Genomic DNA, 26,927 nt, shown 5'->3' with positions numbered 1-26,927 from the left:
ATATGTTGAGCATGCTTGCTTCATCAGAAAATCTGAAATCCTTCTGGATGATGGTACATGCTCAGTTGGAAAACTCTAAAAAGACTCCCCAAACCTCAGAAGGTACTAAACATTTTGTGGTGACACACTAATATGTTGAAGAATTAGTCATTACTGATCACTGGAAATTTAAGTTTTCTAGTTGCAGTTTAATAGTGTATGCATCTTTTTATAAAATAATCCTATTCCGTTTGGTCCTATGTTGATCATGGTACATTTTAGACAGCATTTCTCATCATTAATAAAAAGCTCTGAGTTGTACTTGGGCCTCATTTTGACATTGGAAAGTAGCACAAATAGTTTTCGCTATTTTTACAATTCTACAAAAAAGGAAATAAAGCAAAACTTTTGATAGGTATTTCTTAGAATTTTCTACTGGTTCTAAACTCAGAAGTGAGACAAACTAAAAATTTATTTGGTAGTGTTTAATATGGGATAGGTTAGTTTAAAACTTGGCTTTTATCATCTTTGTACCTTTGTTAAGCTTTTCTTTTCTTTTTTGTTTTTGTTTTTGTTTTTGTTTTTCAAGACAGGGTTTCTCTGTGTAGCCCTGACTGTCCTGGAACTCACTCTGTAGATCCGCCTGCCTCTGCCTCCCAAGTTCTGGGATTAAAGGCATGTACCACCACTGCCCAGCTTGTTAAGCTTTTCTTAGTGGTTAGTTTTTTACCTAATTTGTAATATCAAAGGTAGGACTGGACATTAATTATAGTATACTATACTTGTATAGCTCTAGGCAAAGTTGTTACATGCTAGTGTTTTCTATTTACCAAAAGTTTCTTTAGGAAGAAACTATAGTTTTTTAATTCATCTGTGAATTAAGCTTGTTTATTTTTCTTTTGCAGAGTGAGTTTGTCTAGTGAAAACAACTTTTTCTTTAAAAAGCCATCTTATGTAGTAGAGATAGAAATGCAGTCATTGAATCTTTTTAGGCGAGTTAAACACAAAATATTTTGTGATCAACAGAGTAAGGTTAACATAACAGATAAGCAGTCTGATTTTTGTTTTTTTCTTTTGGTGACACAGGGTTTCAATGTAGTACCCTTATCTAGTCCTGATGATCCTGCATCCGAATCCCTACATTTTTTTTTTTTTTAATTTACATTCACATACTTGTGTGTAGGGAACATGTAAGAAGGTCAGAAATTATTTCTCTCCTATCATGTGGAACCTGGCGTTTGGACTCAAGCCGGGCTTGGCAGCAAGCACCCCTACCTTCTGAGCCTTCTCACCAGCTCCTCCCTAATGTTTTTCTTTTTTGATCATTTTGAAAGGTGGCCCATGCTGGCCTTGAATTCCTGATTCTCCTGTCTACACTTCTGTAGTGCTGGAACATACTAGCAGTCTACAGTCTCAGTGTCTTAATGTTTCAACTCTGGCATTTTCCCCTTAATTTGAGAAAACACCTAACTGTGCTCAAAGCATGTGTGATTGTAAATCTTGATTGAAAAATTTATAACAAGTTATTTCTCTTACAGCTTTTTGTCATGCCATTATTTTTCGTTTCTACTTTACTTTTAAAAGAAATTGCTATTTAGTGAGGTTGTTTTGCATTTCTATGTCATAATATAAACATTTGGATGGTCCACTTTGACTGTTTAAGACAATTTCTTACTCAAACTAATTTCTACTTAACTGGATAACAAAAATAATTGGTATTAACATACCAATGACTTTGGCTTTGTAAGTTATAGGAAAGTTATGATTGTTGTATTGGCTGAAAATACAACTCTTCCTATGTGTGTTTGTAGTGTGGCTTTGCGGTAACATTTCAGTTAACTGATGCTAAAGAGAAGATGACATTGAACTGGTATCTCTGAGAGAGACACTGTAAGAAGTTATAGAACACTTATTCTCTATCATTCCAGAGCCTGGTATTTTAAGTTTATATGTCCATCTCTTTTAAGGGATTCTGTGATACCTTAAAGTTGCAAAGTCCCTTTGCATCTGACTATAATCTGAAATCAGTCCATAATGTGTCCTGGTCTGCTGATGAAATGAATCAAAACCTTTAGGTCCTACTGTTGAAAGTAGCAAGCTAGAGTTTTCCCTGTACATAAAACTTTATTTCTGCCCTCAGATTATACTTCAGGTGGAGTCCTTCCTACTACTTAGAAGAGGATGATTTTGTGCTCACTGCCACTTTCTAAGCTCCTGAGTGGTTTTTTTTTCTTTTTGTTACATATATTTTTTCCCATATAGGAAGTAGAATCAATCTAGTTAAAAGTGCTGTTAAGCCCGTGCCACTCTAAGATTTAAGAGTTTTTCAGTGACCTGAAATTCTTAGGCCTGCTCTTACTATATTGAACGGGTTTTTCAGTTTTTACTTGCTTGCTAGTTTGTTTTTAAGACAGGGTCTTGTATGCCCAGGCTGGCCTCTGACTCATGGCAATTTGCCTTCCAGCTTTTGTGCTGGGGTTGTATGCCATGCACTCCTGAATACTTAAGTTAGTGTCAGTATCAAAGAGCTAGAAAAGGAGAGTGGTGGATAGTTGAATAAAGAGCTATAAAACACACTAGAGAGACTGATAACGTTTGTTCACATCCATTGTGCCATTTGCAAATTTGTGTGGGGGTGTTGATAAGTAAGAACTTCAGTTCGTGTGGAGACATGATAACCAAATTTAGCTGCTTGTCAGGATTGCAAGAAGAGCTTGCTGCAGTTTATTTGATAGCATCTGAATTACTCTAAGTCATAGGAGTTAGGAGATGGAACCTAGAAAATTGAATTTTAAATAAAACTTGTTGAATGTATTTGTAATATGAAGTTCTAGGGTTTCTAACTCTTGACAACATGAGGAGTCTGCATATTAGAGTGATTATTTGCTAGAACATGTATTCTGCATACAGCTCAAGGACTTCTCTGTGTCACCATCCTATACAAATGGATGGTATTGTAATTTGTATGCTTCTTAAATAGCCAACTTAATGTCTAGTGGCAAAGGTATCTAGCTAATGTCTGGCAGTAGAGAGATTTCTAATTGGTATTAGCGACTGCATAGATCAGTGGATATACTGAATTTGGGTAATTGTAGCCACTGTTATATTATATAAAATTATTTTAAGCACTAGGACATTTCAGTAGTAAATTTGAGTTCTTGCTTGTTTGGAAAACAAGCATACAGGTTAGCATATTTAGGTGCCAGCAATTCATATAATTTATTTATGTGTATTTGTGAGACATTAAAGTGAGACATCAGAACAAAGCACTTTATAGCACAAGCCAAACGACAAGGTTGATCCTGGGAACCCGTGGTAGAAAGAGCCCAATCTTTAAAGTTGTTCCTTGACTGGTACACTTAACCTGTAGTATGAACCTGAACTAACTTATCTTACATACTGACAAACCACAAGCTTTCAAAGTATTAGCACTTAAAGAATACTTCGGATATGTCTTCCTGTTAAATTGATAGGCCTAAATTTAAAAAATTTTTGAGTTCTTAATTTGAATTTGTATGACAACAACGTTTTCTGAAAAATTTTAACATATTTCAGCCTCATAGAACTTACTGTCTGGTAATAATTAAAAACAATATTTGCAAAGTATGATCTCAGAATATTATGCCTAGTATGAGGAAAGGATGCATAAAATTTTTGCATTCAATATTTGTGATTTATAACAATAAATTTGAATCTTTATTGATATCAAAGAAAGCTGCGCCTGTTGGAGACAGTTGAGTTGTAAAGATGCTTGAGAGTTGTTCAGTAATAAAGAATGCTAATATTTTGGCATAATGATAAAAGACATCTTTTTGTTTCATTTTTTGGCGATTTTCTTTATATATCCCTGACTGTCCTCAAAGTTGCAATGTACTGGCTGGCCTTAAACTCAGAGACAGATCTTTCTGCTTCTGCCTCCCAAGTGCTGGGAATAAAAGCTTATACCACCAGACCTGGCCATGTATTTAGGTTTTTTTTTTCCTTTTCTTTTTTTTTTTTTTTTCCTGAGACAAAGTCTCAATATCTATCCTTGGCTGGCTTGAAACTTGCTGTGTAGTGCAGGCTGGCTTCAAACTCCCAAGTGCTGAGATTTTTGGTGTTATGCCACCATACCTGGCAGAGAACTTTTTTTACATGATCACTATATGTTGTGCTTTGAAAGCTGGTTGTGCTTTGAAAATTAACATGTAGAATTAACATATATTGGCTAAAAAAACTGGGACTGAAGTTATTTTTGAGACCTGATCTTTAAGTAGGCTAGAGTAACTTTGTCTTGATTCCCTTTTCCCCCATATAAGCTTTTTATTGGAACATGTAAAATATGAAAGTATTGCTGCTTTGTTTACATTGTATAGGCTTTGATTCAAAGTCCAAGGTTATCTTTTTTATTTGTATCTATGTGATTTCAGTTCGCTTTTTTGACCTTTTTGGTCCTTGTCTACATTAATTAGTTTGTCTTTTTTTTTTCCCATGTCTACATGAATTCTAAATTGTCATTATTATTTAGTTTTCTTTTTATTAAGCTTTACTGGTACTTGCAATTAATGATTCTTTGTATATCATAGATTCCTCACTATCCTAGATACTTGTTATGTTTCATTATACTAGGTACTTTTTGTCTTGGGAGTGAAATCCAGGCAGGGACTCATGCTAGGCAGTTGCTCTACCACTGAGTTGCACTCTGCCTTAGAAATAATTTGTTTGATGTTGGAAAATATTTTTTCATTGCTATGATTTCTGTAAATAGATCAAGCTCTTTGCTTAGTATCTTTTGTATTAATTTGTACTTGATTCATGGGTTTCCTCACAGTGGGATAATTGTACAGTTAGATTTCATTTCTCAGTTTTTAAGGCATATTTTCTATGTATTCTGTCTTTGAGAATACATAGAACATAGAACTCAAGCTTTTTTCCTGGATAGTAATGAGACTACATATGAGGAAGGTCTTATCATCAAGCTTTAAGAAAATGAGTTGTTTAAGTTAAATTAATCTTGTTTTAAAATTTTAATTGATGAGTTGATATTTTTGAGCTTATTTGCTAGGTGTAGTTTTACCCTGCAATTCAGTCTATGTAGACTAGGCTGCTCTTACAATTGGGGTAATCCTTCTGTCTTCCAAGTGCTGGGATTACAGGTGTATACCAGTAAAATACTTATCAAGTTATTTTTCTCTCCTACAATGCAGCTAAATCATGATTGTGCATTGATACAAATGAGTGAAATCTGCTATTAAATGCAAATGGTCCTTGACCCCAATGTCTCCTTTTCATTTGGAAGTTAGGATTCTTAAGTTTAAATGAGTTTAAATTACATTTTTAGTCCTTTGTAAGATTCTAGACATTATGTGTTCTTATGCTAAATGAAGCTGTTACTAGTTTCCTCCAACAGTAACAACACACCAGGAAGGACCAGACAAACACAAATTAAGGAATAGAGTTTTCCTACAGTCCTAGACTGTGTTCTTTTAGGACACTGAGAACAAGATAATGCTCTTTGTAGGGAAACTCTGTCTTGTTGACCTACTAGCCAGCTTGGCTTTTAGGTCAGCTTGCTGTTTGCTGTGAGTGAATGTAGGGGCCCTGGATTAACAATGGCAAGAGACTGGATTTTGCTAGAGTCTAGGACTGTCCTGAGCAGTCTGTCAGGCCATGATATCAGTGCTTGCTCTGCTTTTTACCTTTTCCAAATGTTCCTTTTCTGTCATCCTTCCATTTGTCTCTAATTCAGCTTAGTAAAACTGCATAGATAGTCCTGGTATGTTCTTTTATTTTTATTTATTTATTTATTTATTTTTTGGTTTTTTCGAGACAAGGTTTCTCTGAGTAGCCCTGGCTGTCCCGGAACTCACTCTGTAGACCAGGCTAGCCTCAAACTCTCGAACTCAGAAATCCGCCTGCCTCTGCCTCCCAAGTGCTGGGATTAAAGGCGTGCACCACCACCGCCCGGCGGTATGTTCTTTTATATACTATTGTCTCTTTCTCTTTATATCTTAAACTGTCCTGCTGCAACTCCTGTCCAACTTGGCTAAGAAAATAGTGTTTAGTTGTTTGTTTTTTCTTTTCCTATGTTTATGTCTGTTTACCATGTCTGATGGTACAGAAGAGGAGGCCAGAAGAGAATGTCTGATTTTCTGCAGCTAGATTAAAGATGGTTGTGAGCTGCTGAGTAGGTGCAGAAATCAAACCCAGATCACCTAGAAAAGTCTCCAGTACTCTTTTAATGGCTGAACCATTGCTCCAGAGCCTTAGTCTGTTGTTGTTGTTGTTCTCACTGTAGGAAACCTGCTTTAATCTTGACTTTGCTTTATATCATGGCTGGTTTTTTGTTTGTTTAGTATTTTGAGATAGGCTCTCAGATTAACCAAGTGGACCTTGAACTCACTGTGTCTCAAACTTCTGATCTTTCTTTCATATCAAAGTGCTGTGATTTTAAGTGTGTACCACTACCAGAACTGTTAAAAGTTTTGCTGCTAAACTGAATGCAGGGCTTTGTGTATACTAGGCCAACATTCCCAACTAATTGAGCTACATCCTTAACCCATATTATAAAATTCTTTTTTTTTGGGGCTGGAGAGATGGCTCAGTGGTTAAGAGCACTGACTGCTCTTCCAGAGGTCCTGAGTTCAAATCCCAGCAACCACATGGTGGCTCACAACCATCCGTATTGAGATTTGATGCCCTCTTCTGGTGTGTCTGAAGACAGCTACAGTGTACTCATAAGTAAAATAAATAAATCTTTAAAAAAAAAAATTCTTTTTTTTTTTTTTTTTTTTTTTAAGGTCTTTCGAGACAGGGTTTCTCTGTATAGCCCTGGCTGTCCTGGAACTCACTCTGTAGACCAGGCTGGCCTCAAACTCAGAAATCCACCTGCCTCTCAAGTGCTGGGATTAAAGGTCTGTGCCACCACTGCCCGGCTATATGATTCTTTATATTGTGGTAAATATACTGCACTATAGGCTTCTGGTAGTCAGATTATATTACCTATCTCTAAAAATGCTGACAGATTGTGGTCTATGCTCTTCATTCTTGAGAACAATTCTTATTTAAACTAGTGATACTACATGGGTAAACTTAATCCTTTACTATTTTTATACAATACATTGACTTTTGAAAGTAAATCCATTCAAAGCATAAAAGCTGTTCTCATTCAGCAATGACTGAATGTTTAAAAAGTTTTGCAGATTGATTTCACTAATTTATGTTGCGAAGCTATTTGACAGATAAATCAATGTCTCTTGAGTCACATCTAAGTTTTCACCTAAAATGGTAAACCAAGTTGCCTTCTACTTTACAACATGCTAAATTTACTGATTTTAGCCATCAGACCTGTCCTTAGTGATAAAGGAATTGGATATTTGAGTTAAGTTCTTAGGTTTATTTTTGGAGGAATACTATTTACTATTAATGTGTTTGTGGCTCTCTATTCCTTTTTGAATATTAATGTAATAATATGTGCTTCTGAAAAATCACCACATTGTCGCCTTTCCAGTATTATCCTGTGTGTCCTTAAAAAAAAATGTCTTCAGGGTTTAAGAAGAGTTCAGTCCTTTATTTTTTTCTAGATGCTAAGGTGGTATATCATGTTGCTTTTCTCCTACCTAGGTTCATAACTGACTAAACTCATGTTGAGAAATTCAGAGTTGTTGACTCACAAGATACTTAAGTTTTGGTTTGTTGGCCTAAAGAGGGTATATTTGAGGATTTTATACATGGCTATATCTTGATCAAATTCATTCCTTATTCCCCAACTCCCCTTTCTGTGCCCCTGCCTCTTATTCTTCCAGTCAACTTCATAGGCTGCATTTAGATATTTTTAGTTCACTTAGTGCTGACTTGTATGTACATGGGGTAGGACCATCTCCTCCTGCAGGGAGCACAGCTATCCTTTCAGACCTTATCCCTAAAGAACATTTTTTCTCCTAAAGCCATGATTTGCCAAAAACCTCTGAGATAGGGCTGGAACTCCATGAGCTCTTCCCTCATTCATTTTGGGACTTTTCAGGCTTCATCTTGTGCATGCATTCCCAGTCATTGATGGGTCATGTGTGCATTGGTGCTGTATTGACAGTATGTAAATGCATATATAAAAGTGACATTTTTTTCTTTATCCCAGCTAGTTAATAAATAAATTTGACAGAGACTATGGTTTATTATTGTACAGCATAGTAGCTGAGCAGTTGTTAATCCAGTCTGTTCCTCTAAGCTAAAATCCCTGAGATATTTGCATTTTAGTATTGGTCTGGCTTTCTCTGCTCTCAAGTATGTTCTCATTGTGTCTCCCTCCTCAACTCTCTGGCAAATCCTCTCCTCTCCCTTTCTCCTGGCTAGATCAGAAATTCAGCCCTAGTCTCTCTTCTCTTCAGCCATTGACTGGTCAACTTTTATTGACAAATCAGAATAAATTGAGACAGTGTTTACATAACATTCAGGCAGGAGATACTTAGAATAAGCATTACAATTCCTTGTCTAGATTGCAACCAGGTATGAGGGCAGAGAAATCAGCATTTTAATAACAGAAGCATTATGCCTATGATATGTCTGGCAAATACTGTTCTATTCTAATCAGCTTTTGGCTGTTAAATTGTTTCTGCCCCTTCTTTCAAGGTCCATCTAAGTACCTTGGTGGCAGTGATTTGTAATTAAGATAAGCCATTTAGCTTTATTATCTGTGGCTGTGGTTTTCTGTTGAGGATTGAGAAGTTCACTTATATATAAAGACAGTTAAGTACACTTTGTGTATTTAGCTAAGTAATAAGGGTTTCTTGGGGGATGGGGCATGCCCTAGCCAGCTACTGTTTTTGTTTTTTTCTTTTCTCTATGGATGTGGGTGCCACGTTAATAGTGTCAAGTGTGAGTTCTGTTCTGCATTAATACATTTTTAAAAAGTAGTTGGTAACTCCCATAATATTTGTGCCACTATTACATTAGTGGGCGTATCTCTCCAGGTTAGTTATTATTGTAGCGTACAAGGGTCCTGCAGCATACAGTGAAAGCTAGCCAGTTGGTACCACCTTGGTTTCTCCATGTCCTATGACTCAAATATGTGGTATTTTCAGTAGGGGTCTTAGCAGTCATTCTTGGAGGGCAAGAAGGGGTGTTGTTTATGGATCCCACTGACCAACAACTCAAAAAAAGGTAACTCAAAGCTGTCACTGGGCTTTTTATTTGATAAGCTTTGGTTTGGAGGTGGAGAGAGACAATGTCTACAATTAAACTCCACACATAAAACTAGCTAGCATACAGTAGTAAGAGAGAACATGCAGTATTTTTTTCCCCCTAGTTCTGGGTTACCTCTTTCAGAATGATAATTTCCGGTCCATATATTTACCTGGAAATTCCATGATGTTTCCTTTTTTAGATAAGCAATTCATTGTATATGTAAACATGTTACTGTATTTATAAAATATTTATGTATGTATTAAGCTTATGTAAATATTTTGGGAAGCTTCTGTGGTTTTCCATATGGTATTTTTAAATACATTTAGTGTCTTTCCTCTTTTATTCTGTTCATCTTTATATCACATCCCTGTCAACCTTACCATGAACTCTTATTAGTTTCCTGCTTTTGGGTACTTCAACTTAATTAAACATATAAGTCTAGGTAGCATCTGTATGCAGAATACATGCATTTTTTTGTCTTTCTCAGACTGAGTTACCTCCCTCAGAATGAGACTTTTCCAGTATCAAGCATTTACTTGGAAATTGCATTATTTCTAGGTAAATAATACTCTATAGTGTGTATAAACCATATTTTCATTGTTCAGTACCATTTCCTGGCTATTGTGAATAGAGCAGCAATGAACACATGAACAAATAGCTGTGTAGTAGTATATAGAGTTCTTTGGAACATAGCTGGTATAAGAATGGTAAACTGCATAGTATGCTAAATGTATCCCTAGATTCTTATGTCAGATGTATAGCTGGTGAAGTCTTTGGCCCCTCCCATTCTGTAAGCTGCCTTTTTGCTCAAGTGATAGTATCCTTTGTTTATGAGGTCCCATTTGTCAGTTGTTGGTTTTAATATCTGTACTACCTGTACTATCCTGTTCAGATAGTCCTTTCTTGTGATGCACATTCCACATTTTCTTTGAGATTCAGGGATCAGGAATAAATGTTACACATTTTAAAGTTGAGTTATGTGTATCTTTAATGTGTTATGTACTTTAGCTTTTTATTTAGTATCATTTGTGTTGGTGTCAGTGGAAGAGGACAAGTACATGGAGTTCTTGGGCTTTAGAAGACTAATTAGTTGATCTGTGGGTCTGTAATGTACATGTTTGAGTATCACAGGAATGAACAGTGAAGAAGAAAATGTTGAAGGGCTGAGGATCTAACTCAGTTTGACAGTGTGTGTGTGATATACTCTGTCCACAGTATTGAGGGCAGGTAACTTAAACTCATAGCCAGAAATCTTTTGAGTTCTGACTGGATTCTGACATTGTGAAAAGAGTCCCTTTTGAGGTTGGCAATGTGTGCAGAGGTAATGAATTAAGAGGAAAGAATATTAGCCAGGTCTTAATTAAAATTTGGAGGTTAAATGTTTGCTAGATTTTAGCATTCTGATTGAACACATAACCTCTTGGTTATTATTTAACAAAATACAGAACCAGATTATAATGGATAAATACAAAACTCCCTTGTAAATAAATAAGTAAATCAGGAGAAACAAGACTTTTGCTTGAGTTTCTGCTTTACAGGGTTTTGCTATATATCCCACCAGCACATGCTAACTAAAACTTGTAGCCAGAAGTGTAGTGTTTTCTTTTGGTTATATGTTGGTTTGACTTGTTGGTGTGGAGATGTTCATGTAGGATTTTTAGTAGGTAATGCAAAGAACAGCAGACACAGACACCAAAACCGAGACCTTTGGTATTTTCAAGTTTAAATTGATGAAGACATAAAGTTTCAAGAATATTGTAGACAGAACTCAGTTTAGGTTTTCTTATAGGTGCCAAATAAACTTTAAAAAGACTGAAAATATTTTGATTTGGGATATACTTCTTTAATCTCAACACTTAAGGATCAGGGATAGGTGAGTAACATTACTTTAGTTCTATCAGTGTAACTTTTAGTTTGTCTTGTCTGTTAAGTTTAAAAATCATTTTCAAGAAGAGAGGTTTCTCAGCCCCCCCCCCCCCAAAAAAAAAAACTAGAACCAACTGTTTCAAGACATTTTATTACTTATGAAAGCTTAGGCCTTATAGCTTTATAGGTTTATTCCCAACTAACTCATATAACTTAATAATAATTCTGTCTATACTAATCCCTGTTTGCCATGTGGTCCATTATCTCTCATTCTGTCCCCCAAAGTCCAACTTTCTCTGATCCTGATTCTTTCCCGGAGTTCCAGCTCTGCCTGGAAGTTGCTGTCAGCTCTTTATTAAAACCAATCACAAAGTGATGGAGAAGAATGTTTACAAAAGACCCAGGGAGGTAAAATCCAGTAAAAGTAACAATACCAAGGTCAGCCCATTACACAACTCTGACAGTTCAGAAGTCAACATTTGAATAATACAAAGAACCTTTACATGGTGTGCAAGGTGATTATCTTAACAAATAATTTCTCCCACTTACTTTTCTAACCATTCATTCATTGCCCACCCATCACCGCCAACTCAATTCATGTTCTTTAATTATTACGGTTATATGTGCATGTATGTCTGTCTACACACACACACACACACACACACACACATATATATATATATACATGCATATATAAATAAAGCCTGCTGAATCCATTTGGTATTGCTTGTTTGTATGTCTTCAGGGATAATATTTGGATTTAGGGGCTCATCCCTGGGGAAGACTTAAATCTCCCTCAGTCAGGACAGAGCACTAACTCTAGGGGTGGGACCCATGGGATTTAGCATGTTTGTTGGTGTCATCTTTCAGCATCTTTCAGGTCTTGTTAGGCAATCATGTTGAGACATGGGTACAGCAGACTTGCTGGTCCTCGGTTCCTAAAATCTTTTCTGCACCATCTATGGATGAGCCTTAGTTTGTGGCTCATCTTGTAAGTTCATACCATTTGGAGTTGAGTATTCCTTCATCAGTTGTTTTCTTCTTTTTATCATTGTGGCTTTCTGTAATGATCTTTACTCCTGCAAAGAGAAGCTTTGATGAAGGATGAGAGCTACATTTCTGTTACCACAGATTCTTGCACATGTTCTATTTAGAATAGTATGGAAATGGAATCATCTTCAGTGTACATCAACTGATGAATGATGATAAATAAATACTTCATAAGCATAATGGAATTTTATTCAGTCACAAAGTGAAGTTTCGTCAGAAATGGATTAAGTGTGGAAATAATAAATAAAGTAACCCAGACTCTGGAAGTAAAGTGCTACATGTCCTCTTTTATATATACATCCTAGGTTTTTGTATTTTTTCATTGCTCTGGAATTCTAGTAGATTTTATTGGGTGGCCAGCACCTCCTTGTTTGTTCCTCCTAGTTGTGTGGTCACAAACTCAGACCACCATGCCCATCTTCTTTTTAAATGGATTCTGAAGTAGAACTGAGGTCCTATGCTTGTACAGCAAGTACTTTACTGACCAAGCTATCTCCTTAGTTCCTAGATCCTAGCCTTTTAAATATGTATTTGTATCAGTGATTGTTACTATAGTTGGCTCATGAGACTGTAAGGGAGAAAGGGAATATAATACAGATTGAGAGGATCATAAAAGAATGCTTGTTACATGAAAACAGAGAAAGTCTTATTGGGGAAGGAAAGTTACAAACGGGTGAGAATGTGCGGCTAGGATCTTAAAAAACAAGTTGTATTTTTAAAAACACCACAAAGAAACCTAGTATTTGGTATGCCAATTAAAAAATACTTAATATCAGAATGAGTAGCTTTTACCCTCAAAAATTCTGGCTATTAATCGAGTAGTAATTTTTGTTTCTCATAAGTTTAACTTTAAACTCAAAATATTAGGGTGCTGTTGGTGGTTCAGAGGGTGAAGGCACTTGCCACCAAGCTTGAGATCCTTAGTCTCTAGGATGTTCATTGTGAATGGAAGGATCTGTCTGACACTTTGTCCTTTGCATCCTCATGCACACACATGTTATCGTAATAAAAAAAAATCGTGTAAAAAGGCATTATACAACTCTTATAAGTTATTTTGATGGTTTTATACATGAGCATGCTATACTTGGATTGTTTCCATGGATACCCCCTCCAGCTCCGTCAGTCTTCATGCATTTTTTAGATTTCTATTTTGTGTGCATGAGGGTTTTGCCTGCATGTATTTATGTGCACCACTTGTGTGCCCCATATTGGTACTGGAGATCAAGTGCATGTCCTGTAAGAAAAAGAACAGCAACTGTCTTAATCTCTGTCACCTGTTTGGCCCTAATCTTTATATGTTTATTAAAACTCAAAAGTTACTTGAGGATGTTGTATATGAATACAGTGGATTTTCATTATTTGTATCTCACTCTATTTAGTTCCTTCTGTATTTTCCCAGCCACTCGTTTTTAAAGTTGTGATTTATTCCATTTGTCTTTGCTTTATATACACTTAATATACACACATAACTTGAGTCCAGTTATGTCACCCTTATTTGCATTCGTGTAGGGCTGATCACTTAAGATTGTGATAAGTATCCTAACTTATTATTCCTTGTTGTGAATATTAAAACCTAAATTTCATTATTGATTTTTAGAAATGGATATTTCAAATAGCTAGGATTAGTATAAGTTACAGACTTCTGTAACTCTTGAGTTGAGGGTACTGAGGTTTAATGAAACTTAGTTATCATGTTATCGATGTTCACTTAATGTTTGCTTAAGCAGATGTGACTGTATAGCAGAGGCTGGCCTTCAGTTCCTGATTCACAAGCTTCCACAGTTTAGACCTTGATTTTTGATGTCTTTATCTTTCTTTGTCCATACCATTCATTCACTACTGTTCATATCTGTATGGAGCATGCTCTGTACTTTTCTCCTTTTTTGGCATGGTCAGTAATGTTATATAGTTGTTTTTCAAAGCTTGGTTTATGATTGCTTGAGTTATATAGAAATGCCACTAGTTTAAGGCCAAGTATCTGCAAAGTTGTGGGTGATAGGAGCTGCAGGTTTATCATGCTTCCAAAATCACAATGTTACTCTTAGATAGACATTGTGCCTGTGCAACTCATTTAAGAACAAGATGATTAAATAACACAAGTTAAGGGCCAGATGTTAAACTCATGGTTAGGTCAGATTCTAATTTAATTATAATAAAGTGGTTTCAATGTACTCAAATAGAAATGATTAGGAATAGCTAAGATTTAACAGTTCAAATATACTTTACATAGTCTTCAAAAACATCTGAAATCCACAAAATCTGATAATTAATCATTTCATTATTACTAAGTTTTGACTAGAGACATGTCTGCTCCTGACAGCACTCCCTTCACAGATCAGAAAAGATATTGCACATCTTTATCTCCACTTTTTGTGGCAAGGTAGCCACGGAGCAAAAATTGCCTACTTCATCCACAATAAAACACTGCCCCAAATGAATGTACTATGTGGAATAGTTGATTGATAGCTGTCTAGACAGGGTAAACAGTCCTTTAATTCTGTTTTACAAAGGTCTGTCATGATCCAGGGCCAAAGGGCTCCAACGTTTTGAGGAATAGAGGACTGTCCAAGTAGTCAGCTGTCCAAGTAGTCTCTACAATTGTTTAAATTTGAGAAGCCATGTTTGGTGCTTCCTACATACTCAGGTAATGTTTAATTCATTCTCAGATTTCTGGCAGGGTTGAAAACTACTTATAGTCCCATAAACAAACTTAAGTTGTTTATCATTAGAGACATGATGTAGAGTAGAAAACATAGTTTTTTTCAGATGGTGTTATAGGCTAAAATCTAAACATAATTCAGGGATAGAATAGTAACTAAGGAATGATGGTAGACTACATTATCTTGACAAGTATGATTGACTGGATTTTTATTATATATTTGTAGTTTACATGATTGTTATGGTTCTGCTCAATTTATGACTGAGAGGAGTTTTTTTAGTTGAAAAAGGTAGGATGCAGAGGATGGTTCTGATGCTTTGATTTAATCGGGAATCTTTTTATTGATGAAAGTGCTTGCCCTCAATTGGTTGCCAGTAGCCAATGGCTGAGCACAGGGTGGGACACTGAGAGTTGCAGGACAATCAGAGACTGGGAGAGTAGAAGGGGACACAGTAGCAAAGGAGATAAGGCCAACCAGCCATGTGAGTTTTCGGGTAAGTGGCCTCTGGCTACTTCCCCTACTGGGCCTCTGGTAGCAAGGGAAGATTTAGGAGTGCCCAGTAATTGAGTTAGCAAAGAATATTAAAAACAACTGTCCTGCGTGTAGTAGTTGTGTGTGTGTTATGTGTGTGTGTGTTTGGGTGCACACGTGGGATCAGCTTGGAGCATCAAACAGAGTAAGGAAACTATACACAGTGGTAAGTCCATTTAGAGTTTGTATGCGATGTCTTTAGGGCTTCTCATTTGTGATTGGATAGACTAGATATAGCCTATTAGGGCCTTGTTCCTGAAGAAGACTGACTCTCAGTGGCTATTAGTTGCTTGGAGCTCATCAAATAGGAGTGGGTCCTAAGATTTCTCTCTTTATTATTGGCATGTTATCTGGCATTGTGTGGGTCTTTTTTAGGAGTCTTGTTGAGGCTTTATGGATGCAGCTTCCTTGTCATGTATAGAAGACATTGTTGTAGTGGCACCCTGGAACTCTGGCTATCATCTGGCTGTCATTTCTGCTACTTCTTCTGCAGTGTCCTGTGGTTGAGGAGGGGTAAGGTGTACACTTGCCTCTGCACATATGAATAAATATATAGAGTGCAGTTAGAGAGTATACTGGTTTGGAAACTGGTACTATATTAAGAGTTCTTTAAGTCCATAAAATTCTGTAAAAAGTCTGTAAAAATCTTGAAGTCTGTTAAATTCAGATAGTGAACTGGATTTATATTACAGGATAAATCATTTCCTTTTGAGAGTGCCTTAAATCCAGTTAGACAGTTGCTGGTTAATCTAAGATATACTTGCTACTATTTCACCATGGGGAATATCTTACTTTTCTGGTCATTGTTGTGGTTCATAGGCATCATGCCTGGTCGGACTATTTACTTTTCTTCCTTGGCAGCTTGGATAGCACCTGTGGATATTGTGAGAGCTAGTTCTTAAGACAGGGGACTTCCAGGTTATTCCCAGCTTGATTCTTCTAAGTGCTGTGGTACAAGTGTGGCATCTTCAGCAGAGTCAACCAAGGGCGAGGGCAAAAGCCTATACACTATTTTGCTAATCTCTTCAAACCTCGTGATCAACTTGAAGGGAGGTTCCCCATGCCTGACACTGTGTTTTTATTATCTGGCACCATTTTTCTCATTATGCATCAAGTGGGGTAGTTTTTTTCAAAGTGCGTGTATACAAAAATAAATGTGTTTTTAAGATGTTTCCTTATATCTTTTCAAAGTCCTTAGTGTTATTTATCTCACACTCATTTCTCTCCCTTTGAATTTCCCTACTTTCCATATCTGCAGTTAAGATACATTACTATACTACATTGCCCAATAGCCACCCCACACCAGCCTGGTTTTCCCAGTTTCTCTCCTTCATAGAGCCTGTGTTCTACCATGCCCACACTAGAGCTTCTTGTACCACACCCCGTCTCCAGGACCTTTGCACTTTCCTGGTTTCTGCAGTTAATCCATGTTTTGTACTCACATCAAGACTGCAGGCTGGAATCTATGAATAAGGGGACAGTCTTCTGATCTGGTGTATTTGACTCTATATAAATACATTTATCATATATTTTATATATTAGAATCTTATGAGGTACTTGACTCAAAACCACTTGTTCCATTTTGCAGGGCAGTGTCTGCTGTTGCTACTTCTGCCACTGCTTCTGCCGCTGCCTCTGCACAGAGGGTGATTTGTGCTGTGATCTCAGTGAATTTGTATGTTGTTGTTTGTGAGCTCATGTCATACTCAAAATTATCACCAAGAGACATTTCAATCAGTATTAACTTTTTACTTAAGTATTTAACTTTTTTGCATATGTTCTAAAATTTCTCAGTGTTCTTCCTTCTTGCAGTTGTTTAGATCTCCTGTTATTCATAGTTTGTTCCTTATAATGTATTTCTCAATAGCATATGCTTTGTGTGTTTGTTTTGTGTATGTCTTAGTGGCAGACCCATACTAATTGAGTTACTATATATTTTTTTTTAAATTTTTATAATTAAAAGTATGATTACTGCTGTTTTCTTAAAAATGTTTATTTAGTATGTTTTATGAGTGCATTCAAATTTTAGAAGATTTTTTTATCTTTTGAGAAAGGATAGTTAACGATGACTCAGATTGAGGTGATCTTTGTCTAATAAGCAGTTATTTCTTGCATGAAAATGGCCTTATATAATCAATTATGATAATTAGCTAATAAACAGGTATACAGCTGATACTCACTTTTGACTACTGTGAATATGGCTTTTTGTGTCAGTGCATCATCTGTGTCACTCCATGTCCCCAGTCTATGAGACTACATCCCAGAACTCAATGATGGTACAATCATCACTTCTGCCCAAATCTTAGTAGTTAGAATGGCAGAGGCCTTCAGTGTCTCTGCAGCCTCCTTTACCCACTGCTTCTCTCCCCCTCTTCCCACAGCCAGCTCTCTAGCTGCAGTTCACCGGCCACGTTTCCCTTGTCCTTAAGAGCCAAACAAGTAGGACAGCTCTTGGTAGAGCCTGACTCATGGTAGTTTACTCAGTGTCATCCTGGGGCTTCAGGCTTCAGTCCAAGAGCAATGTGCTCCATTTCATTTTCTGTATTCCCTTTTGTTAACCACCCTGTTCTGACTCTGTTACATGGAACATTTGTTATGTTTTCTGACAGGAACTATATAATTGGTTGATAAACTGTTGGCCATAACTTCATATGTTTACAATGCCAACAGAAATACCTACTTAGACAATGTAGCAGTAGTAGTATAAAACTAGTCATAATACACAGTGTCACCATTAGGTTTATGAAAGATTTTTTTTAAAGCATCCCTAATAAAAAACTTGAATAGCTTCAAAATAGTTCAGAACTCAGAAAAATGTTCTCTTGGCCTATTTTTCACTTTTACTCCTTGCCCTTACCCTTACTGTGCTTGGAAGGGAGAAGCAGGGTTACTCTAAGAGACCTTCAGTACACCAGATTGAGAACCTGGCTTTTGGTGTGGAGGATTTCATGGAAGTTGAGTGATCTGAAAAGTGAGTCTTGGAGGAATTTGAACATTAGTTTCTGTGCTGCAGTCAAGTGTTGGAAGAATCAAAGAAGTAGAGGTGGTTTTTCTTTGTGTTTTTGTTTGTCTTATATCAGATTGGTAGCTAGTGTCCCGAAGGCAGAACATTGGAGTGGATTTGCTAACACAAAGATTTAGAGCTTAAGGGAATCAATTTAAGACTCTAAGATGAAGCTGGGCGGTGGTGGCGCACGCCTTTAATCCCAGCACTTGGGAGGCAGAGGCAGGCGGATTTCTGAGTTCGAGGCCAGCCTGGTCTACAGAGTGAGTTCCAGGACAGCCAGGGCTACACAGAGAAATCCTGTCTTGAAAAAAAACAAAAACAAAACAAAACAAAACAAAAAAAGACTCTAAGATGAATGAATACTAGGAGTCAGCAGAATTTTTTTTTTATAAAGGTCAGATAGTAAATTTTAATTATATAGTCAGTGGGCATTGCAGGTACTATACTGCAATATTGTAAGTCAGTATTAAATAACTTAAAATATTGTAAGTCAAATGAATTTAGTGTATCTATCTGCGTTGTAATGTGGCTGATTAGGACTTACAGATTGACCAGAGAGTCCATGTACTAATACCCTGGGAAAAGATAAATATTTGAAGTATAACTTCTACTAAATTTATATTGATTTCAAACCATTATAAAATCATTAAGTGTAACCATTGCTAGTTGGGGAACTTGAACTTATACTAAAACAATCATAGGCAGGAGGGGTGTGGCCTGATTTAAATAAGGATTTGCCAATGCATATTGCTCATAAAGAAGTGAGGGCTAGGGATTTGCCCTGGAACTTAAGTGAAATTTTGAGAACAAAACTTAGCACAGGAGAGTGAGCTGCTATTGATAGAACAAGAAGAATGCCTGGGAAGGTTATCTCCTGGAGGCTCAGTGAGGAAAGCATTTTAAAAACTGTGGGTGGGTCAGCCCATGTCAGTGAGTAGAAAATGTGAGAATTGGTATCTTGGAGACCTGCAGGATATGGACCACAAAAAGAGAAGAGTGAGTGGATTTGGGCTTTTGACTCCCCACCCCCAAAATCAATCTGTCTGTCTGTCTCTCTGTCTGTGGTGTTAGATGAAAAATAAGTACTTGAGACCCTGCAAGTCTCTTAAGGTATAAAGAAAAAATGTATTTTAATGTCTAGCAATTCTTAGCTGATAATTTTGACCCACCCATCAACATACTTGCCCTGTTTAATGATACTATGTGTAAGTGAAAAGTCTAGATTTACGAATAAGGAAAGTTGCAGAGATTAAAAATTGTTTTTTTCCCCCATGTACTTATTTTGTTGTTTTTGTTTTTCGAGACAGGGATTCTCTGTATAACCCTGGCTGTCCTGGAACTCACTCTGTAGGCCAGGCTGGCCTCGAACTCAGAAATCCACCTGCCTCTGCCTCCCAAGTGCTGGGATTAAAGGCATGCGCCTCCACTGCCCGGCTCCGTGTACTTATTTTGTGTGTGGCTGTTTGCATGCCATATAGTGAGTAGAACACAACTTGGATTGATTTTTCTAGGGAATCACAGTCATCACTGTTTACCTGCTGCCTATATCAGTGGCCTCAGGGTTTTATTCAAAGATTGATGTTGTCTAAACCTGTCTTAACAGCATCTAGGCAACCAAGGCTGAGGCCTGAGAAGTGTCTTAGTTTATTCATGCTCCTGTAGGATGTGACAAAATCCTGTCACCAAAAGCAGCTCGGGGAGGAAAGGGTTGGCTTACAGGCTATCATGCAGGCAAGTCAGTCAGGAACTCAAGGCAGAACTAGAGGCTGGAACTGAAATAAAGATGCCAGGGGAATGCACTTTACTGACCTGCTCTTCCTGGCTTCCCTAGTTTTCTTTCCTGTTTCTTTCTCTTTTTTTTTGAAATTGATAATAGATTTTTATACTATACATTTTAATCCTGGTTTTATCTTCCCCAGGTCCTCACAGATCTTCCCTTCCATCCTAAGCTGTAGCACTTTTTGACTCATTAGCAAATAAGCAGACATCTAAGAATTCTCATTGTGTTTCTATTTATAGCACCACCTACCCAGTGATGGTAATGCCTCTTCCCAAATAACCCTAGGTTATATCATGTTGAACAAAACAAAACAGAAAAGCCCAGCTAGGACAAATGACTGACCTATTAACTGGAGCCAGTCTGGGCTGTGGAGTGAGGTCCTATCTCAAATTAAAATCAAATAACAACAGCAACAAACCCTCTCATAATTACTTACTTTTAAGCATATTCTTTTCAAATATTTTGATTGTTGTCATCAGCACTTTTGAAGACCTGGTTTTAAAAGCACTTAGTATTTTTTATCTATTGTGAAATTTGACTTTTAAACAAAGCTTGATGTATTGTTGAGGTATGTATAACTGGGAAGTTTTGGGCATGGGTAGGACCTGCTTCAGGTGTTATATACTTTGCTCTTTATTTCTGAAGCAAATCTCAGGATGACACCTGAAGAATGACGAAGTTGTCCTCTGTCATCTTCATTAACATTGCACCTTACACATGTGTGCCTTCCTATGAATGAATACACATGCACAACAGAAAGAAAAATTGAAGATTAGGAGTTGTGGAAAGTGAAAATGTCATTAATTTGACTGATTTTTATAGCTATAGGGAACTTAAATGGGCTGATTGAAGTTGGAGAGGGAATAAGGTTCAGAAGAGCCATTAAATTAACATAGTTAATAAGAATGATTAGTAGTTATCAATGTCTATGGAGTGTCAGAAAGTGGCTTTAAGCGAAAAGCATACTACTACTCTTGTGAATGTACTTGTATATATTTAATGGTCTGCTTTTTAAAAATTTTTAGCTTGTTAACATTTGGGGTGTGTGTGTGTGTGTGTGTGTGTGTGTGTGTGTGTGTGTGTGTGTATGCTCTTGTGCTCTTGCTTTCTCATTGTCTGTGAGGTCTCTGAGCCTGGGCAGGTTGGTATAGGTGTCCCATTTGGGACTGAGCACTCAACAATCACTTCTTAGCCCTTTGACCAGTTTTGACTTTCTGCATCAACTGATGCTCACTGCAGAGAGAAGTATCTTTCTTTGTACAAGGTTGAGGACAGCAGAAACTCGGGAGGTATAGACATAAATAACTTAGAAGGCAGTTTTGTAATATTATTTAGCTAAATGACATTAGTAGATTTATCTCCTAGAAGCTATAACCCTGTAAGCTGAGGTCTTTCACCAGGTTTATAGTACCAAGTATGAGTTCCTCCTGTGGCAGCAAGCAGGCTCCCAGTCAAATTTAGAAGGAGTTGCTTACCTTATAACAGGCAACGGGAAGTTTTACTTTTATGTTGTCTTCTGTGTCCAGAATAAGGTCGTACCCTACCACTGACCTTTACTTCCCAGCCCTCTTTGATTATTTATTGTGTACTATTTTTTTGATCATATTAGTTTGTGGGGAGGAAAATCTTTGCTTCTGAGATTTCTTTGAAATGTATTTTCTTGACTGGTTTATGTTGTAAACCTTTTAGCCTTTGTTGCTAAGATAATATGTACTTTCCATATTCTTGTACATTTAAATGTATTTGTATATAGGTTTTTTTTTTCTTTCATTGTCTTTCATTCTTATTTTTTTTTTTTGGTATATTTTTTATGTCCTTAAAGTCTGTTTTTATAATCTCATACAAATACAGAAGAAAGTTTGAAAAATTTATTGGAGTGGACTGTGAAGTGGAGAGATTGTTTTCTCTGAAGTTTGTAGTATTTGATTAGTTATCCTCTCAGGCAAAGACATAGATATCTTGTGGTTCAGGAAGGTCTTTATTACACTTAAAAAATATCTTAAGGAAAGAGTTCTCATCTTCCACTTATTTTTGGGCGGGCACATTTTATGTGGGTCATAGAGCAGCCTTGTGCATTTTTCTGTTTTTTTTTTTTTTTTTTTTACAAAGTTTTAAAATATTACTTATTTAATGTGTTTTGGTGTTTTGTGTTTCTGTTTGTTTGTGTAACCACATGTGTGCCTGTTACCAAAGGAAGCCAGAAGGAGGTGTGTTGGAATCATTGGGCCTGTATTTGTAAATGATTCCTCTGAAGAGCAGTAATAGTTCTTAACTACTGAGTCATCTCTCCAGGGGCTGGTTTCCCCTGATTTTTTAATTGGGTTATTTTTACTAAGCTGTAACATTTCTTGTTACTACAGCAGTTGAAAGTCATTTTCCCATACTGTTTGGTTGTAAAAGATGTCATATCCATCTTTGTTACCAAAATCTGGATAGAGTTCTGTGTATAAAAATGGCATAGTTATTGCATATGGCCTATACTCATCTGCTTTATCATCTATGATTTCTACACTAATTCAAATACTATGCAATTAAAATAGTTTTACCATATATTGTTTAGTTAAATATATTTAAATGATCTATATGAGAAATGATAGTATATTTATTTTGTACTTTCTGATTGATTAGTGTGAATAGCATACACACACAGACACACAAACACACACATATGATAAAGCTCAATTCATGACCTTTCAAGTGTTTACTAATTGGTGGCTGTCATTAAAATCACTTATCCAAAAGTGATCACTGACTGTCAAGTGCAGTCCTTGTTAATTTATCTTCTAATCTACACATTAAGAGACTTTGGTTCAGTTTTGGTTTGACATCTCACTACTACTAGGCAGCTGTTAAGTATTTTGTAAATTACAGTATAATCCAAAGTTAGCTTATCTTGGTTCATGCATTGAAACATGTTTTCAAGGCAGAGAAGATCAGTATTTAAATACCATTTAAAGAGCAGAAAGCAAAAATTATCAGCTCATTGCTGAGCAGTCAAGAGTTTAGTCTAAAAGTAGTACAGATCCATGTTATATCTCCAGGTTATGCTTCTTGGGATAGACATAGAGGAGGGTAGAACTTTGCTTATCTTCAAATTACAAATATAAATGTCACCTTCCCACCCCCAGTATTACCTTATGAAGAAATCCTTCAAGTGCTTTACTGTTCTGTGATTTTTTTTTTTTTTGTAAGAGTTTGGTAGATTGATAGATTCTTGGGTCTTAACTTTGTGAGACATCATGCACAAAATACTGTGTTCATAGAGTAAAACCATTGTGTCTTTAACAAAGCTCTTACTTGATCCTTCTGTAGATTTAACATAGCTTTTTCTTTAAGAAAATTAACAAATGTCAAAGTAGATAATCTTAATTCATCCTTATTACTAGATTATTTTGTGTTCATTTTAGACAATAGCAGTAGTTTTTTTTCTTCTATCATTTTTGCAATATTGTATGGAAATCCAATGTAAGCAACAAGTTGATGAATAGTGCATAAAGACACTAATGGCATGTGCTAATTGTTGCATTATTTTTCTGTAAATGGAAATTTTAGCATATATCTAAGATTCTCTTAAAACCTTGGTGTAATAATTGGTAACTGTTACTATATATTTATTTGTAACAACCTTGTAGGGCAACCTGTGGGTCATGATTCCTTTGGGGTCAAAACAACTTTTTCACAGGGGTGGTCTAAGACAATCGGAAAACAGAGTTATTTGCATTATGATTCAGAATAGCAAAATTACAGTTATGAAGTAACAACAAAAATAATTTTATGGTGGGAGGTCATCACTACATGAGGAGCTCTATTAAAGGGTTGGCAGCATAAGGGAGGGGTGAGTACCTCTGTAGGCATACTTTGATGTTGAGTTCCTTGAATAGAAAGATCCATGTGTTGCAGTGTGGCAGATTCCAGGGCTATGTTTCCAAGTGTCTTCGACCAAGTAGCCCCTGAAAAATACCCTTCATTCTTCCAGAATCAGATTTTGATAGTAGTTCTAGAAGGCTGTCTCTAGCATGCTCAAATTGGATTTAAGTTAAATTTTAAATAAGATAGGAATAGTTTTATTCTTACACATGAGAAAATTTATGCTCTTAGTGGGAAATTGATGTTCAACACAAGCTGTATTTTGTGCATGCAGGTTAGAAACGGTGAGCAGCACTTAGAGTTAGGAAATTGTTTTTGTTTTTTTTTGTTTGTTTGTTTGTTTTTTTCGAGACAGGGTTTCTCTGTGTAGTCCTGGCTGTCCTGGAACTCACTCACTCTGTAGACCAGGCTGGCCTCGAACTCAGAAATCCGCCTTGCCTCTGCCTCCCAAGTGCTGGGATTAAAGGCGTGCGCCACCACCGCCCGGCGGCGAATTTCTTTTGTTAAATTCCTCACATTGGTGTAATTTGGTTAACTGCACTAATGCTTAAGTGGTCCTCTTATCATGTGTGACATCAATAGAGCTTTTGAGTCTGTTCATAACTTCACTTATAATAAAGTGAAGGATCCATATCTAAAAGTCAATCTCGGCCTGTTGCTGATTGCTTTCTATTCATGCACCATGAATGTGTATTAATTCCCAGGGCAAATGCATCTACTTCTGATCTCACACACTCTCTTCTGTTTTTGAGTAGGTCAACTTATGGTTCTGAGTTTTGCTCGTTTAGATTTGTGTAGCTTCTCTTTCATTTCCCTGGTGCTAGCAGTTAAACCTGTTGTTTGCCTTGGTGTGAGTGACAAGAACTCTGTACTGAAGGCTCTACACTGGGTTTTCCTAAGACAGTAGAGGAGAAACTGTGTGTAGATTATTGGTTACAGCTCACATTATTTTTAAGAACTTCTAGGTTGAGTTGGTCCTGTCAAGAGGAAACATTTGATTTCATCTTTACCAACCAGAGAATAGGTTCCTCACTTAGATTTTAAACTCTTAAAATCTTTAAGTTATTTTAGCTTAAAAAATCTCAAGACCATTAAAAAGCAAGTTTAGAGATTATCTTTTAAAAATCAGATTTCAAAAGTACTGAAAACAGCTAGTTCTGTTTTGTCCTTTATTATTTGAGTTTTTATACTCCTTTCATTTTTCTTTTAAAAACAGTCTGATATGATTCCTTCATGTCATAGCTTCAAACTCCTAGAGATCACACTGCTTCTGCCTATAGAGTTTTGGAATTAAAGACTTACACCATTATGCTTAGCTGTGCAGTGTTATTTTTAAGCCATGTAGGATCAGACATTTTGTGTAGTATGAGCTGTTATACCATGTAATTTCAGCTGTCTTGTGCTGAGGCTATATGAATGAATTAAGTACCGATCTGGATTAATCAGGGATTACATGTTTTTATTTATGTTCATAGGCTATGATACTCAAACAGTATTTACAGTTGTATAAAAAATAGATGAAATATAACTATGCTTATTCTTTGTTCTTTCTACTTAAGGGACCAGTTACTCTCCACAAGAAAATTCACATAACCACAGTGCTCTTCATAGTTCAAATTCACATTCTTCTAATCCAAGCAATAATCCAAGCAAAACTTCAGATGCAGTAAGTATTAGAATGATGATAGACGGTCAAGATAAAAATGCATACTGCAAATATTCTTAGATGTTGTCTTTTAATTTTTAAAATATTTCAATTGGAATAGAGCGTAATATATTTGTTTTCCTTTGTTATATATGAAGTACAAAAAATAACAGACCAACACATTTCTAAAGTTATTTAAGGTTTAATTTCTTTTAGATTTACATTAATTGCTTATTTATTCTCTGCTCTGTACTTTGTACTTTATTAGACAGTGAGGACAATATCCTCGTCCACAAAGGTGTGAAAAAAAATACCATAATTTTAAATACTTAGGCAGGCTTAGATTAATGAAGTAGCTGGATACGTTTTAGTGTTGTGGGTTCAAATGAGATTTGTATATATATTCACTTAGCAGAAAAATAACTTTAATCAAATATATGCTAAAGTGTCATAAAACTAAGACAGTGTGGCTCATTTTATTGGAACTTATTGGTGTCTGGTGTTGACAGAAATGCCTTCAATTTAGAATGTTCTTGGGCTGGAGAGATGGCTCAGCGGTTAAGAACACTGACTGTTTTTCCAGAGGACCTCAGTTCAATTCCCAACAACCACATGGTGGCTCACAACCATCTGTAATAGGATCCGATGCACTCTTCTAGTGTGTGTCTGAAGGCAGCTGCAGTGTACTTATAAATACAAAATAAATAAATCTTTTTTTTTAAAATGTTCTTAAAACTGGGGGGGGTCATTAAGATGACTTCCATCTCTTCCAACAAGTTGAGTATAGCTTAGGGAGCTCAGGATACTGTTTACTATTAAAGAGAGAAAACAGCGCTTAAAAAGAAATGTGAAATTGATGGACAGGATGGCACAGGCCAATAATGCCAGAACTTTGGATAAACTTGCCATAATTAGCAAGAACTTTGAAGTCAGATGTCAATAATAAAATTGTCTTTTACTAAAGAACTTGAATTTCATACAAAAGAGTGTGAATGAAGGATATAATATATAGCAAACACAGATTTGCAATTTCAAAACTTATCAAAAGTGTTTGAAATACAGGAAAGAATAAATAAAAGGAAAAGTGTTTGAAGAGATGCCTCAGAGGTCCCAACAGTTTACAAACTAACTGATACTGCCTTTTAGCTCTGTGAGCACCTGCTCTGCACATAGTATGTACATACAAAATGTGAGTCTTAAAATATTCCTTAAATACTTACGATACATTTCAGCAAAATTTCCCTGGGTGACCCTCATGTTTTAGCTGGCATCGGAAGACAGGCCTTAGCAGTGTAGTTTTTCTTCCTCTGGTCAAATAGCATAGATGTATAGAACATTCGAATAGCTAGTCGGGTATTATAAAATTCTAAAATGTAATTTTAG

At 36.3% G+C, this 26,927-nt stretch overlaps 1 protein-coding gene across 6 annotated transcripts in view; it reads left to right on the top strand.

The window, feature by feature from the left end:
* Wac (WW domain containing adaptor with coiled-coil) overlaps window positions 1–26,927 on the top strand; it is a 58,610-nt gene that overhangs the window by 6,760 nt on the left and 24,923 nt on the right. For all 6 annotated transcript variants that reach the window (XM_028763742.1, XM_028763741.1, XM_028763744.1 and 3 more), the window contains exon 4: window positions 25,459–25,565. In XM_028763742.1, the coding sequence (XP_028619575.1) occupies window positions 25,459–25,565 (107 nt within the window). The remainder of the gene's footprint in view (window positions 1–25,458; window positions 25,566–26,927) is intronic.

The sequence above is a fragment of the Grammomys surdaster genome, unplaced genomic scaffold (assembly GCF_004785775.1).
Source record: "Grammomys surdaster isolate TR1022 unplaced genomic scaffold, NIH_TR_1.0 140, whole genome shotgun sequence".
Taxonomy (NCBI): domain Eukaryota; kingdom Metazoa; phylum Chordata; class Mammalia; order Rodentia; family Muridae; genus Grammomys; species Grammomys surdaster.
Note: the sequence above shows the minus strand (reverse complement) of the source record. Positions and strands in the feature narration are given on the sequence as shown.